At 34.2% G+C, this 17240-nt stretch overlaps 1 protein-coding gene across 2 annotated transcripts in view; it reads right to left on the bottom strand.

The window, feature by feature from the left end:
* Nucleotides 1-14563, bottom strand: part of LOC117123143 (cytoplasmic protein NCK2-like) — a 21542-nt gene extending 6979 nt beyond the window's left edge. Inside the window, exon 1 of one of the 2 annotated variants that reach the window (XM_033269009.1) lies at nucleotides 14304-14563. Coding sequence is in view for 1 of the 2 variants with exons in the window: in XM_033268994.1 (XP_033124885.1) it covers nucleotides 7430-7469 (40 nt within the window). In the remaining variant the exon portion in view is untranslated. Of the gene's footprint in view, nucleotides 1-7429; nucleotides 7671-14303 lie in introns of those variants that run through there. The other variant, XM_033268994.1, reaches the window with a different exon arrangement.
* Between the last annotated feature and the right edge of the window lie 2677 nt (nucleotides 14564-17240).

The raw sequence follows: 17240 nt of genomic DNA, 5'->3' as shown, positions 1-17240 counted from the left end.
TGAAACAAACCTCTTCTACAATGAGGCTATTATTATGTTTAAAATATTTCATGATTTAGCACCATCATATCTTAGGAACAGATTTACCTTAAGAAATCCACAATACAATACAAGAACAATGGATGTATAATATACTGAAAAACCTAAAACAGAATATAAAAAAAGAAGTTTAACTTACCATGGTGCTAAGTTATGGAATAATTTAAATGATGAGTATAGAAATTCAGCAAATATTAATAAATTTAAAGAAATCATTAATCTAATCTAACTTCTGATATTAAATTAATCAATTACTGTATGTATATTAAATTAATTAATGCATATGTTTTTGATTTATTTTAAACTAAAGATACTATTTAATTTCACATTTTAATCACATTTATTATACTTAAACAAATTCTTTAATGTTTATACTTTTGTTATGTATTTTTGTATTTTTATATTTTACCACCTATGGCCTTGCACGGCCTTGATGAAAAACACCCTTGGGTGATCAAGTTTTTCCGTGTTTAAATAAAGTAATTATTATTATTATTATAAAGCCTTAGCAGCATGAACAAACAATCAATGTATTACAATACAGAATGATGCAGTACACAACAGTAGACCTACTACACAGTAGGATGAGGCATTATTGTCCAGTTTATACATAGAACTGCAAGTATTATGTACAGTATATACGTTAATTTTTTCTTACCAGTCAAAAATAGGAAAAAATCTTCGTGTTTTCCAATACTAAGATGCTTGGTGGCATGGGAACAGTCATAGTAACACCAGGATTTGCCCAACGGCAAGGGGAATTAGGTTAGGGGAAATGTCATTAGCGAAGGAGGCAATGTCTTCGACAAGTGGGTGTGGCCAGATTGTTGGCAGTCATGTGCCAATGCTTAGCTATGCTGAGTCATATTAAATCTCTACCAGTTTGCTACACATATTCCAGTCTAGACCGAGTAGGCGTTCACCACTTGGATGTTGGAATACCAGAAGGATCTACAGTATATTGGGTCCACTACTGTTTATAATTCATGTACTGTAAACACTCTACCAGATAACATACCTTGTATGTGTAATGTATGCGGATGACACCACTATTCTGATGCAATCGTCCTTCAATATGATCTTAATTGTTATTTAGATAAAATAGCTAATTGGTTTAACGATGATAATAAACTAACATTAAACATCAAAAAGACCATTTGATGGTATTTGGTACAGTACTAGCCATATTATCTCAAAATTTAAGGACATTTCTATATCTTATAATGGTGAAACTATTGAACGAGTAGATTCTTTTTAAGTACCTTGGAATCACTTTCGATCCACAACTTACTTATACCCCACTCAGACTAGCATCGCATTGCGATCGGTTGTAGCAATTGCGACACCCAATCGCAAAGTAAAATCGTGTGTGAAAGCTCACCAATAGTAGTCAATAGTAGTCGATATGTAATCGATATCGCAATTGTTACCCGTTGCGATTGGGTGCTACAATCTTTATTATTCCAGATTACCACGGAATCCGATCGCAACGAATCACAACGAATTCCACAGGCACTGTTTGGCTGAGGTCAGTCAAAACAGGCCTGCCACCGGAGGCCTAGGCCCTAGAATGTAAAGTTTGTTTGTGTTGGTCTGAATGCGTTCGTTGATTGCGATCGGGAGTAGTGGATTACCACAGATTACATCGCAACCGATCGCAACAGAATGTAGTCTGAATAGGGTATTAGAATGACCATATTAACCAAGTGTCTTCTAGTGTTTCAAAACATATTGGTGGCATTCGTTGTATTAAAAACTACCTTCCTTTACAATACCTACTCTTAAAATGTTTAGCTAATGTATTAGTAATTCTCCTTTTTGACAATTGTTGTTGTGTCTGGTCAAATTGTGGTATCCAAAACACTAACTGCCTTCAAGTCCTAATAGTTTAGGTATGTAGGATTTTACTTTCTGTTGATTATTTAAGACCTCTATTGATTAAATTTATGTTCCCTTGATTGGAATGAACAATTAATTCTTTTGACATGCCCCTCCATACCTAAGGCCCCGTAAAAAAAAATTGTTAGTTTATCACCCTATCCCAGCAAAAAAACTGATGAGGGAGGGTGGTTTTTTTTCCCCCCAACTGTCCTATCGGTGTTCGCTGGTGCATTTGGTTGAGGACAAACACATAAAAAGTCACAAGAACGGACTCAAATATACAAAGAAAACATGTTTTTATTGTCCAGTAACACATTTTGCTAAAATACAGTAGGCCTACAGTTTCTAAATACGAAAAAGCGAGAATTCATAAATACATCTGTCAAGGTAAAGTATATAGAAAATAAATAAAATTATTGACCCTCTTTTTACATCTCCTGTCATTGCAAGTGCATAGCTTTGGTAAGTTTATTATTGCAATATGTATTTTGAAAGAATGAAGGAAAATACATATATTGAACTTGAATGGATGTGTCTACCTTCTTCGTGGGACCAAATTTTGCAACAACCTGTGAAAAAAATTACAAAAAGTGAGAAAAAAAACCCCATTTTATATGTTTTGAAGAGCTATAGAACTGACGTAAAAACAAATGTATGTCATGACTGGATGACAAAAACAAACTTAGGCCCCCCTAAGTAGGGCTAGGCCCTAGGCCTAGATAGACCTGCTGGGTTAGGCTAAGCCCCTCTAGGAAGCCAGGCTAGCCTAGGCCTACTTGCTTGATACGTTTCGATAGTCTTGCTTCTCAAAGGACAAATAGTTTTAAATTATACCTCAACATTTACAAATCTAATTAGGCCTATACCAAACTGATTTTCTTAACATGTGTAGGCCCGTGCGACCGTTTCCAGGCCAGGCTTGGTAGACGGGGCCTAGTTAGACAGCCCGCTGCACTGCCACCAACCCATTCAAATACACTAGCCTAGACCCACTAGTTAGGCCTGCCTGACAAGGGTGATTCATGACAAGCTAGCAATACGTACCGTCGTAAAATCTTCTCCTATGTTTCCTCCTTCTTTAATCTAGCCCGATTTGAAAGCATCAAACAATTCATTATAACGGATATTTTTTGCGAACCAGCCCTTCAAAACATGTATTCCCCTCTTTATTTGCATTACAATTAGGCCTAGAGGCATGACGAAAAAGTTTCGGGGTCATTCATCTCACACACAAAAGATCGCGCCAGAGTAGAAAAGCTATCTTAGTGTGCATGCGCAACATGAGAAAGATCGCCTGTGAAGTATTGTAATCTTTAGCCTTTTTCAAGTGAAAAATGATGAAAAAACGATCGTTTAAAATAAAAATAAAAAAAAATCGGGATTCCCCCAAAAGTGATGCGCGCGAGGGTGATAAACTAATAAAAATTTTTATGGGGCCTAACATCCAAATTTATTTTTAATTATGATATACCTTCAAAATGCACACACAGCCAAACACATAATGATTCAACTTTCTTATATCGTGCATCAAAAAGTTGGAATGAACTTCTAAATGAAAGAAATGACATTAGTTTCATTGAAACATTCTATAAATTTATATTAGTTTTACATTAAATTTTCTTTTAACTTTGTTTTACGTTTTATCTTCTTTCTATTTCGATGGTTTGTTTGTAACTGTACCACTTTGCAGAACAGTACAATAAATAAATAAATAAAGTTCTTTTATTACAGTTTTGAAAAAAGTTAATGAGTAACTAACAAAAAAAAAAGAGAAAAAAAGAAAACAAAACAAAGTTTAATGTACAGTACTTGAATAATGTACTTCGTTATACAGGAATTACATGCGATTAAGAGAACATGGGGCAAAGGTAGAAAAATACTCTAACCCACGACTTGGTCCACCATTGTCTTGAATCATGTATGGTCGTTGTCCATTGATAGCAGCCATATAGTCCTCATGTAGGTAAATCTTTTCTGAAATGAACCAGAGGCCTACAGTACACTTCCGAAAGAAACGATAGGTTCTGTGCTTTTAAGGACTACCAACGATTGCTAGGCATAAGGATCATAAACTTACGACTTGACCAGTTAGGTTCTGGGTTTTTTAAGGAATACCAACAAACTCTAGGCATAAAGATCCTAAACTTATGACTTGACCAGTTGATTCTGACTTACTGCTTGGCCACTGATCGACTCACCATCTATGAGATTATAAAACCTACAGAAAATATTAATGAATAGTCCTAAATAAACTACCAAATAACCTCAATAAATTTAAATATTATAGTAGTGTAAAAATTAAACAGATCTACTTTATTATCGGTAAATTTGTTGAATTTTCAATATTTACTGTAGTGTACAGAAAATCGAAATTTTATTTAATATTTTTACAATAGTTTGGGCATAATTGTGGAATGGAATTTCAGTACAGCAGTGGCAGAGCACCCTATGAAAAAACAATAAATAATAATAAATAATAATAATTAGTAAGTTCTATTCACAGAAACTGCTCATTTTTTCCAGCCAACACATGTACATTAAAAAAAATTTTTTTTTTGTGATTTGTTTTGTGTATTGTGTATTTTTTGTGTATTGTTGTCGAGCACTCCAATGACCAGCTTTGCTGTATGGGCCACCCCAGCGTTCCCCGAAAGCAGTTTTAGCTGTCAATTTTACCGGTAAACATAACTGGCCAACCAGTAAAATTTTGAGATTGTAACATAAAACCATAAAACCACTGATTAGGCCTTGGTAGTCTACTGTAGGCTGGCCTTCTTTCAATAAATGAACATCCTTCCAGTCTATGTCTAGGCTATGACTATGTGTTTTGTTGTTTTTTTTTTCTAGTCATTAAACCCCAATATGCTCAAAAGCGATAACGCCTCACACTGTGTGCATAGCTGAATTTTTATGGACAAATTTACCAGTAAAAATGTTTCAATTGGGAGAACACTGCTATCCTCTTCAAATAAGGATGGTTTATTAATAAATAAAAGTATTATCACCATTCAATTTTAGAAATAACAAAAGAAAAAGGAAGCTAAACAATTAAAAAGGAAATTTCCAGTTGCCAACATGGTTTCATTATAGTTACTCAGCTCAGACTGAACTCGAGGTGTCCTTCAACTAACACCTAAGCCATGACACACCTAAAACAATACACAACTACAATGCCTCATTTGTTGCAAGAATTCTGTCTCTAGAACCAGGAAACTGTCCACAGGAAAACGATAATACCAATTAATAGAGCGATAATATCAAAAACAATATAATTCATGGTAGTATTATTGCATTTGATAGCGGATGTTATCATTTCTGATCCAATAAACAACAGCAGCTTATCAAAGAACAGTAACTAATTAATAGCAACTCATTAATTAAGAGAAATTAAAATACTAATTAATAGAACTTTTACATTTATCGAATAATACAGGGTCATTCATTCATATTTTCTAAAGAGTGCAAAACATAGTCTTTTCTGTGACCTCCATCCCTTCCCCGAGAAGAGTACACAATAAAATTTTAAAATTTAATGATCTTTGTCATTTTGATATCATTATTTTACCAGTATCTTTTTCATAAATAGTACATATGCATACAATTTCAACCCCTACTCCTAACACCAAAAAGCTTATGTTTTGTACTCTTTCGTAAAGAAAATTATGGATGGTAGAATTGACATATGGTAGTAGGTCATTTCTTCTTCCGTTTTACATGACTGACAGCCACTGAAAATGAATTGTTTATAATATTAATAATGCAATATGGCTCCATACTGTTGTTATTACAGTGATTTGTGAAGTCTACAGTACCATAAATAATACAACACAGAAACCTCAACTACAAAACACTCCAAGGAAAAGCTACTTGACTTTAAATTGACTCATTTGAGTCTTCACTATGAAACTGTGCCAAACTTTCAGGTTGTTGTATAGTAAAGAATCATATAATTACTGTACTATTACTGCATGATCTACAGTAAACAAATTGAATTTATGATTTAATAATATCAGTTATAAAACAGGATCTGCATACTGTAATGAGAATAATGGTGGCCAAAAAAAAAACATTATTATTTTATATTTTTTTAAAGAGACAGCAAAATTTCTTTTGGTCTACGAAGAGATTAGTGGTATACAATAGGAGTATTGACATGTTGAAAGATGGGGGAGGGATAAGTCCCCAAAAGGGGTTCTGTCACAAATCTAAGTGCTAGAGCTACTATACATTACCAACAATTTTGCAGGAATATTCTTTACATTGCCTTCTGTGCTAAATGCCACTTCACAAAACTTAAGGTTGCATATAGCCTGCTTTAGTTCTATAAATGATATCTGAATCTAAATCTTTGTGAAAAATTCTGAACCAAATGCTATGCAATATTGTGGTAATATAGCATTCTATCTCACACCCAGAAATATTCCTACATTCGTATTTACAATGCTGACTGGTAGTCGTCGGCGAAACTTTGTTTACTTAAAAAAGTAAACAATTTTGGTTTTATTCAAAAGCAAATTCAAATCAGGATATTCCCATTGTGATGTGTTCTGCCATGTGCCTAAAAACGAAAAAACTGGTCAAATTCTCGCAATACACTATTTACATACTCCAAGTAGCAAAATGAATCCCGAAACGATGTCTCGGGTCGGGATGAATCCTGACACGATGGCGTACATTTCGATACTTGGGAGTATTATTATACAGTACTATCTTACCTGAGATTGATCAGTTTACTTTTACATTAAAAATACTTCTTACTATTATGAGGATATTATGGTAAATTGGGCAATAGGAAGGAAGCACTTGAAAATTAAAAGGGAAAGAAGTAACTTTAAAGACAATGGTCAGAATCAAATTACTGGAGGAATAACATAGGCCTAGGCCATAAACTGTAGCTCAATGCCTCTAAATTGCATGTGAGAAACAAACTGAAATAATATTGACGTCGAGGCCTACATAGTGTGGTATAAAAGTTTAAGCCTAGCATTTTTAGCAGTACAGTACTTATATTTAGCGCAATTTTTAGTCTTTCATAATGACTAAAGTACAAATATGTCAGCGTACATGATTAATAAAGAATATAATATTATGGCAATCTTACAGGAATATTTGGTTGGTACTTAAAATGGTGCATGTTGATTGCATACAAGAAATGTTACCAAAACGAGATACCCCACAACATTCCTACACACTGACCATCAGAATGAAAGGAGCTTGCAGTACAGTAGACTTACTGTACACTATGGTAGTCTAGACTGGCCTAGACAATAAAAAAAAAGTAGGCTTAGCTTTGCCTAGACAATCTAAATAATATGTAGGCCTGTTAAAGTAACTTACATTAGTAGTATCATTGAAAAAATGTCAGCTTCTACTGTATGCTGTTTGTTTGAAAGTACTTTACAATTTTTAAAATTTACGAAACACATGCATCAAGTGGTAGTAAGCAAACCATCACTGTAGGCCTAATGGCAAAAAAAAAGTCAACTGATTAAGTTTACAGTAAGCCTACCATTAGAACTGGAGGCAGAACTTGCAAAAACAGTAAACATTTTCCTCCAAAATGTGAAAAACCGAAGCGATGATGACGGATGGTAGTTTATTGTAGCTGAACAGGCAGTGAATGCTAGAAGGATAACAGTGAGCCTGCTACCACAGTAAACTGATGTTAGTCATGTGTGAATCAGTGAGCAGCTCAACTTAACTCATCCTAACGAGCTAAAGCTGTTGACAATGTCTCGGAACTCTACAGCATGAATCAGTAGCGCTTTGTCACCAGCTTCACCGACTTTACAATGATGCTATTAAAAAGCGACACATTTTGTCTGGAATGAGTCCAGGAAATGGCTATATTAAAATTGAGCCTGTGAGTGGCTACTGAAAGGTCAAGGCTTCTTCACATCTTTGTAAAATGAAAAGAAAGATGGCATTAATAAATAATTCATATTATTGCTGTGATGATATCACTGATTGGAAGTGAGCAACATGCTCGATCTAAATGACGTGCGTAATAATTATACACTATACTGTACCCTTGATCAAAATTCAAACTGGGTGTGACTACAGACAGTAAGATTATTAATTACTACTACTATAGGAGTGAGGTTTTGCCCTACCTGACGTGTTACTGACCGAATACTCAGTATGTCCCCAAATACCAGCGAAAAAAATTTACAAGTGATTCGCGTGGGAATCGAACCCACGACCTCCAGGTATCTAGCCTGATGTCTTAACCACTAGACCACTGAGCTTGCGCTTGGTGACTAGTGATGAATCCAATCCCATAGTAGCAGCGGGTACTGCAAGTGCTATAAGATATGAATTTGAGTCAGGAAATATCATAGGAGTGATGTTTTGCCCTACCTGACGTGTTATCGTACCGAATACTCAGTACGTCCCCAAATACCAGCAAAAAAATTTTGCAAGTGATTCGGGTGGGTCTTACTAACTATCCACTATAATTACTGAGAAACATAAAAAAATAGTAAAGGTTCTGTCCTAATTAAACAATAAATTCATTGAAAACAATACTGATTGAGGTTGACTGAATAAAGGTTTCATCATGAATAATGATAGTGTATATTGTCCATGACCTACAAAACTAAATGAACAAAAAATGTTCAATTGAATTACAACAGGCAAAAATTCATTAATATTATACCATGTTTATTTATTAAAAAAATGAAGTTAAATAAAATAAAACTTTAGATAAATCTAATTCATAGAAAGGTGGGAAAAAATTATCCTTTGCATAATTAGATAATATAACAAAATATAATTTTTATAAAAAATGTGTGAGATAAAAGTAATGAGGTGTGCAATTAGGCCTTCATGGTACTTACAGTACTGTAAATGAATTGTAGTCAAAAGATCTGCAAGTTAGCAAAAAACCTATTTGTTTCAACATGTGTGAAGTTAATAATTAATTAATTGGATCCTTTTTAATAAGCTTACAATATTGTAATGAGTAAGTTGACATTGTACATTATCTCAATGGTTTCCGACAAAACCAGCCATTTGTAGGAAAAATTAAAAAAACAAGTTTTTGGTATTGTTAGATTCTGCATGAATTCTTCTTTAAAACAGTGTTTATTTGATGGAAATTAAAATGGAAGAATTTCCCTTGTGGAACAATAAAATTATCTTATCTTATCTTAAGTTATGAATATTTAATTCATTGGATATCACTATCAGCATTATAGATTTTGAGAAATTAGCTTCCAAAGATTCCAAAATCCACAGTTTTTTTATTAAGATTTGTATTTTAAAAGTAATTTTAATATACTTTTCAGTTAGATTCAGTGATTGATATTTTGCAGAAATGTTCTTTAATATTAATATCTGCTTTTATAAAATGCAAAAACATGAAAATGTTCAAAATTCTAATTCTCTAACATTTTGGGTGCTTGCGGGAAATTAGAAATTGCGACAAATGAAGGGTTTTGCCAGTACCGGTCACAAAATTATAATGTGTAACCGTGCATGTGATATTATTTCAAAGTGCTATCTAATTCACATCCTATTTGAGAAAAAGATCGCTAGACTTTCACTACTGCACTCACACAACCACTTAAATCTTATGATTTCCTGAGATTCTTTAGAAAGGGAAGTCAGCCAACAGCTTATTTTGTTAAGAGTTCTACTAATGGATAGCTTTTCTAAATGATAACACTTCTGACACAAGCATTAAAAGGTTAGGGTATCTGTAGCTATAGTACAGTACAGTACAGTACATGTGCTAATATAGACAGGTTAGATACAGTAGCAATATCTCTAATCACAGCTGGATTCTGAAGACCTCCTGCATATTGTACTACAACTACCTAAATACAGGACTAGGTCAGTAATATGCACCTTCACACTTCCCCCCCCCCCACCTTCTCAAATCAAAAAAGGCCCTGTAGGTAGCAATAGCAGGGCTAGTTCCTACACCGTACATTTAAAAGGAATCTGACCAAGAATGAAAAACAACCATAAACCTGGACATTCACACCTACATTACAAGCTACAGTATTGTATGCAATAGACACAAAGGACTTCTGTGATGAATCTAAAAGCCAGTAGGGAATCAGGGTTTTATTTTATAAAATGTCTAAAATCACAAATAGATTCTTCAAATTTACGCGCAATAACTTGGTGAACATACTACAGGCGGTTTGGCGCAGTGGAATTATGTAGTCTACAGTACATCACGTAAAGAGTCCAATTATAATTATTAATGTTTACTTAGTTAAGGTAAACGTGCACAGATGAAGCAAAACACAAAGGCCATGACCAAGATAACAATGAAAAATAGCTGGATGGAGAGGATCCCTTTCATAATAATAATAACAGCATACATGATGCAGTAAAATGGTGAACTAAGTATGAGGCAAAAAAAAATCAAGTCGCTAATCTAGCAAAAGACTATGTAGTATTATGGTTCGGCATACCGTGCCTGCTTTTCTGCTCACCTAGTGGCATTTGGCAACGGCCAAGGAAAGACTAGAAATGCTCCGTTTACACTGTGGCGACAACATGAATGGAAACACAGGTAAAAACAATAGCCTACATGCAACTTCACTCCTTTGGAGCTAATCGAACACCCAAGCTATTAAGCCACAAGACCTCTCATTAATTCAGATTCAAGATCATTAATTAAGGGGTCTCTTAGATTTACGTGAAGTCACCTTTAATTTTTTCCAACTGGTTTACTTTATCAATAATAATAATCTACCAGTGTTTATTTCACTTACTGCAGATTATACTTTCAGCATGTTATTGTGCAACTTTTGTTTTGAAAAGTGCCACTTGCATTAATCTGCATAATTTTTAATAAAAATTCAGTATTATAAAACAGAGTTTTAATTATTTTAAATAGTTAAATTTATCTATTTTTGTTAAACAGTACTGTAGTATTAAGCATCTTCTTTTATAAAGCTGCTTATGTCAGGGTTGACAATTCTATTACAAAAAGTCTCAAGCTAAAATTTAAAAATATAGTTCACAGGTTATTGATAAATAAGGCCTAAAAAAATGTTATGTTGGCGTAATGGGCTTAAATAGTAGCAAGGCATTTTTTTTTAAACTGCCACAATATTCAGCAAAGGCCTTTAAATCTATAAAATCAATTAAATTAGCCTTTAAAGCCCTCTAATTGTTATATTTTTTCGCCTTTGGACCACTTTTGAAACATTTTGAGTGACGCCCGACCACGCCCACGTAAACTTGTATTGCGAAATTTACATAAAAACGTCTAGGGTCGGCTGATTTTTTAGGGTCGGTCGGGTTACGCCAACATAATATTTTTTTTTAGGCCTAATGGTGTACTTATAGATCTCTAAATTCAATGCTAAAAATATAGTTTACAGCAGTAATTGATAAATCTTTGTATAATAATAATAATAATGGTGAATTTATAGATCTCTATGAAAGTGATCTACACTGTAGGCTCCTTATTTTAAACTAAAAGCCATGGTTGATCCTACAGTACTCTACATTGCTTACAATATGCTGCTTAATTTTTTAATGAATATTAATCTTGTCGTAATAGCCTAATTTCATTGTATCCACAATGTTTGTGTTAAATTAATTAATTCACACATATTTTATTATGATTTAATAAATTATGATTATATCATCATCATCATACATATAGTAGGTAAATTAAAATTATATTTTTTTGTTTAAGTTATTATTATTTAGTATAATTTGTCATCACATGTTAACATTACAAGTACTTTAACCATCATGACCATAAAGAGCATCATAATGATAATTGTTAGTTTATTTACCGGTACTAATTATTTAATGTCATTGTTATTAATATATAAACAATCAATATTATAAATATTCTAATAATTTGCTTCATTCTGTGTGTGTGTGTGTGCCTGACTTTAATGATAAAAAAGCACTAGCAGTACTGGTATTTTATCATCATCATTTTGAAATCATGAAAAGGACATACAGTACTGTATGTTGAAAGTTAATGTTTTAACGTTTATGAATAATTAATAAGATTTGTCAGCATAGATTTCTCTTGAATCCTCTTATCATCTTATGACAATCATGCTTACTGTATGACGAAATATAAACAAACAAATTAGTCAACTGGAATTTTTGGAGTCAGTAACCTTTGCTGTTAAAAGTTTCTTTGTTCCTGGACTATTGTATCCAACATTTATTTCATTTTGTTCTCATTCTAAATCCTGTAGGATATAAAACCTCAAGTATTAGAGTTCCTGAATCCTACAGTAGTCTTTTGGTAATTCCATATGGAAAAACATAAATAAAGTGTATAAAATTATATTTTAAAGAAACATTTTTGTATAATTTATTCTGTAGAATACCAGGCTGGCTAAAGACCAGAGTCGTAAAATTGTTTTTTTTTTTTTTTTGCTGGACCAAGGTCTAGTTTTGCCAAAATAATTGTTAGCGCTTATATATCAGCTTTTGAATATTAGTCTAGTTTTAATGTATTTTTTGCTAGCCCAGCCCTAAAATACTTAAGTCCCGCAGTACACAGGACCACCAACTTTTTACAGCCCTGAAGACAATACCGTAGACTGGTGAAGATTGGCTCCTTACACTGAAATGTTGATGAAAATCTAAGCTTTTGCATTCTGACAGCATTTTCTTGAGATGTCAATAACAATGGCCTATAGCACAGTCTAGAGTACTGTATAGTAGTATTGTGAAAATTAAAAAAAAACAACCAAACACAAAAGGAATGGTGAAAGATACAGAAATGACCCAATCAATGGAAACAATGTTGGTTGTCATGAAACACACTACAGTAATGATGTTGTACATCACATACTGGTAACCCTTGACACCGTAACCCGCAGATGGACGAAGTGCGGCCCGCGAAAATGAATTAAAAACCCATGTGTGTGGCCCGACCAGCAACATTGGCTACAAAATGCCTTGTTTTTTACAGCTCGACACCGATCATCTGTAAAAAGTAATATTAAAACTGAGAATAAATTGGTGTAAAAGCAAAACTTGAAGGTTTTTGGAAGCACACTGGAAACATCAGAGTTAGCGTGTGGCCCTCGGTGTTTAATCAAAAACTGACTTTGGCCCTCTGACCAATTTCTAAGCCTACCCCTGCTGTGACCTACTATGTATAACCCTTGGCATGCTGGTAAAAAATCGCTCAAGTCTAATATTAAACAGTTTTAAATCCACACCTGACAACTGAAAATTAAGGCTTCAATCGCAATAGATTTTCATGGTCCGAGAAACAGATTTCACTGTACTGTAGGCTAGATCTGGCACCATTGCGGTTTGTAATAACGTCAGGAAGCTCGCTATTATTAAGGCCAGCTGTGTGCATACTCACTTTTTTTTTCAGACTTGTTATGAAAATGCAATTACGGTAATACAACATACAAAAAACATATTTTTCTCTTAAGGATGGCTGCAGGAACTTGGACTAGCCTACAAGGCAGATTATCCTACAAGTTTTACCAACATTAGGCTAGGCAGATATAAAATCTCTGAAACTCAAAATTCGGGAGAGTGCCAGACTATAAAATAAAACCTAAGCGGGGAATATATCCTCCGCACAAAAATTACCGGTAGGTATAAAAATCTGTCCGCAATTCCGAAAATAAGGGCTGATTTCTGCGCAAACTTTGCTGAAAATTAGGCCTTGACCTAATCTTAATATACAGTACAACCAATGTTGCAGTACCTGTAGTTAAGATATTGCGTACCTTTTTTCCTTTGCAATTTTCTGCGCAAATTTGATGTATAGGCTATCTGCGCAATTAAAATACTTTACAGTTATGGTGGAGAGTGTGATGAAGTGCACCTTTTTAGCCCCGAAATGTTGAAAATCTAATTTTTTCATGCATGCCTTCCGATTCCTAACATTTAAATATTAATAAGGCGATCTTTCGATGTGTCAGTACATCATCGGTGAAGATAATAAAATTGGTGCACAAAAAAATAAAAATACACAGAAATACCCAATTTGCTGCACCATAACATGGGCAGAGGCAGCGTTTCCACCTGCTGCCAAACAAAAGTCGTCTCCTAGTCTACATATATGGCCTTTGACTATACTGTATAGATATTGTGTAGGCCTGCTCGCTCGTAGATAGGCCAGGGCCTAGACCTTAGCGAAGGTTTCTCTCCAAGGCCGGCTTAGGCCTAGGCCCAGACTAGCCTAGGCCTAGCCTACTCTAGCTGCTTATAATGGTGGGCCACCACCGACAATATGCGAGTTCCCCCGGCGAGTACCCGACTATTAAATGCAATACTATTCAGTACAGGCTAATTAATAGCAAAACAATAATTTAAATAAATCTTTCTTTTTATTTTTGCGTATTAACAAGAATTAATAAGAATATTATTATTAGTAGTAACAGACATAAAAACAAGTTCTAGGTTCAACTTACTATCTCAAGATGTTTCGTGAACAACCAAATCGTGGTATCAAAATTACTAACTAAATTGGATGCAAAATATATGTTTTATCAATGTATCTATGCCATCGAGATGAAAGTGATACGCAGTTATCTCTAAAGTTCTTATCCTCCTCATCAATATAAAAAAGCATCAGAATTTAATTTGAAAACACAGCAAAATAATCACAAGTCTGTTCTGATTTCTCTATTTTGACATGCCTCCCATTCAAGATGGCTGGTATGGCCGATGAACTTCCTTTCGGCTAAGAAATATTAATCCGCCATGAGTAACTAGTTCAACTTTCCGGTCTTAAAATCTAGGTGACCGGATTTACCCCTCTGTAGGTTGAATGTCTACGGGTTTTTAAAACTTTGTGCCCTTTATATTTTATGTTTTGATTGACGATTTTGATTGTTTATTTTTAAGATTGTAAACATTATATCAAAAGAATAGACTAAATAGGCCTATGCAAATTAAACCGTCATTGTATTGTTACGATGATGATTGTCAGGGGCGAATCCAGCAGGAATTGAGTCGATTTTGACTATCTAGCATGGTAGTTTTCAGTAACAAATAAATAAATTAAAAAAAACAAAAAAAAAACGAACATCTCAAACATAGGGCCTAATTTGACAACATGCAAAGGCTCATTATAAATGTACACAATTTCAAAAGAGAAATTTCACTTCTAGAAAACATGATGAAGTTTTTCAGCAACATCGAGCATAAAAATCACAAAATCAGCAAAAAGGAAAACTAATATCCAAAATCAGTTAAAAAAAGTCGTCAAACAACAAAATCCGATACCGTATATTAACATTGAGTAAATTACAAGTGTTCTATTTCTCACCACCAAGTGGATTTTATAGCACTCTCCTAGCGTGTTTTTGGTAGAAAACGAAGGAATTTTTTTCTTTTTTCCCCTTTTTTTTTTGCAAAAAATAGGTGGGGGCGGACGCCCCTTACACCACCCCCACTGGAAATCCGCCACTGGAATTAGGCCTAGGCCCTAGGTTTAGGTAGGCCTATTTAATTGCCAGTTTCATGTCAATTAGAGACAACAGGATTATACAATGTCATACAGTATAGGGCCTATCTTGTAAATTAACCAATGATGATTAAACCAGGTACTTGAAAACAATAAGGAAGTGAAACCTACACGTCAAAAGTGTCAAATGTTGTCTACACAAAAACTATACTTTATTAAAAGAGTAGGTCAACTGAAGGGGTGTCGTCAATGGAGATGTGCACACATATCAGTGTACTGTGGTCACTGTGCATGGGGTTGTCTGACAGCACATACCTGCTGACCTCGATAGAGAGTGATTGATAGCACGAAAGTTTCCATGCTGGTGCATCTGCGATTAAACTTTCTTTGTAGCTATGCATTGCGCGATATGACATGAATCAACCTTTCTATGGAATTGAGTATCCATTAAATTATCTCAAAAAAAAAAAGTGAATTTTTTTTTGAACGAATACCACTTGGTACTAGAGGTTCGTAAAATACAGTAGATGTTTTATTAAACAAGCCTTTCGACCGTGTGACGTCGTCGGCCTGAAACTGGCTGGCTGTTTATCTGGCTCTAACTTGGCATCGAACGCAATTAGGGGATTATCGTATCATGTTTCAAGACGGGTATATCTAGATAAAGTTCGACGTGAACCAGGCTATAAGGGGGATGGGGGGGGGGTCGCCCCTGATTGTGATGATAATGATGGAGATGATTAGGTCTATGGTGTTGTGACGATGATTGACATGATGATGACGGTGATGATGATGATGATGATGGTAGTGATGGTGGCGATAGACCTACTAAATGTCGATAATCTAATACCGGCTTTTTCTTCTTTAATATTGTTATCCCAATTGAAAATAAACAATGTTTTGTTTTTTTTTTAATTTTTGTCTATTTTTTTCTTTTTGAATTGACTACATTTTGATGTGTATTATTATTGTATAATTGTAATGCATGTGAGATACCGTATACTCAAAAATACGGTACGCTTTAGAAGAGAATCCGCAAGTGTAAAAAATGTTTCCCAAAATTGGATTCAAACCCGGGACTTTCCTGTTGTCCATGCAAACGCCAACTGGTCCATTGAACTGTACCGCCCCAGGTCGCGCATTTTCATTTCATTTATTTCTCTCAACAATACGAAAATATACAAGTATAATTAAAAATGACGGGAGAACAACAGAGGAGAAAGGAAACCAAAAAGTGAACATACTTGATATACTATCAAGTGGTTCCCAGAAAAAAAATGAACGAATATAAGATTGTATTTAAAATATAAAGTATTACATAAATAAATTTAAGCAAAATTGAACATCGGCTTTGTGAGTAAAACCATTTTGAGTGAAATCTCGGAGCGTTTAGAGGTATGAGTATAGCGAAAACGACACCTCCGGAAGGAGGCGAGAAAATTAGGATGTTAGAGTAGTAGGCCTACAGAGTTGAGTTACATTGCATTAAACCCATCGAAGGAGTGTGAAGTTAATATAATATGAATCATGAATTATTATTATTAATAATTATTAATGGGAAGTTTCTACCTTCATTGAAATAAAGTAGGTTTTAGTTTAATAGGTTCGGTGTGACTTTCAATTTAATTCAAGATTCAGTATAATTTTATTTTCTGAAAAACTCTACAATAAAAAAACTTTTCTGAATTGCTAAATATTACTAGTCGTTATGAATTACCGGTATTATTGTAGGCCTAAACTATACGGCCATAGTTTAATCCGAAGAGATAGGCTACATTTTATTCATAATTAAATAATGATAGCCTAATATTGATAAACTCTAAACCGTCGGCGAAGTCCGAAGAAAAAAACACACCCAACAGCGGGTAACCCGCCACTTGCAGAATGGATTAACATTAGTGATGGATATTTGAAAAAGAGAAGCTCAAAAACAGACATC

Source organism: Anneissia japonica, unplaced genomic scaffold (assembly GCF_011630105.1).
Source record: "Anneissia japonica isolate Jap-2015-1 unplaced genomic scaffold, ASM1163010v1 scaffold288292_len1863012_cov191, whole genome shotgun sequence".
Taxonomy (NCBI): Eukaryota; Metazoa; Echinodermata; class Crinoidea; order Comatulida; family Comatulidae; genus Anneissia; species Anneissia japonica.
The sequence above is the reverse complement of the archived record's forward strand: the minus strand, read 5'-3'. Positions and strand labels throughout refer to the sequence as shown.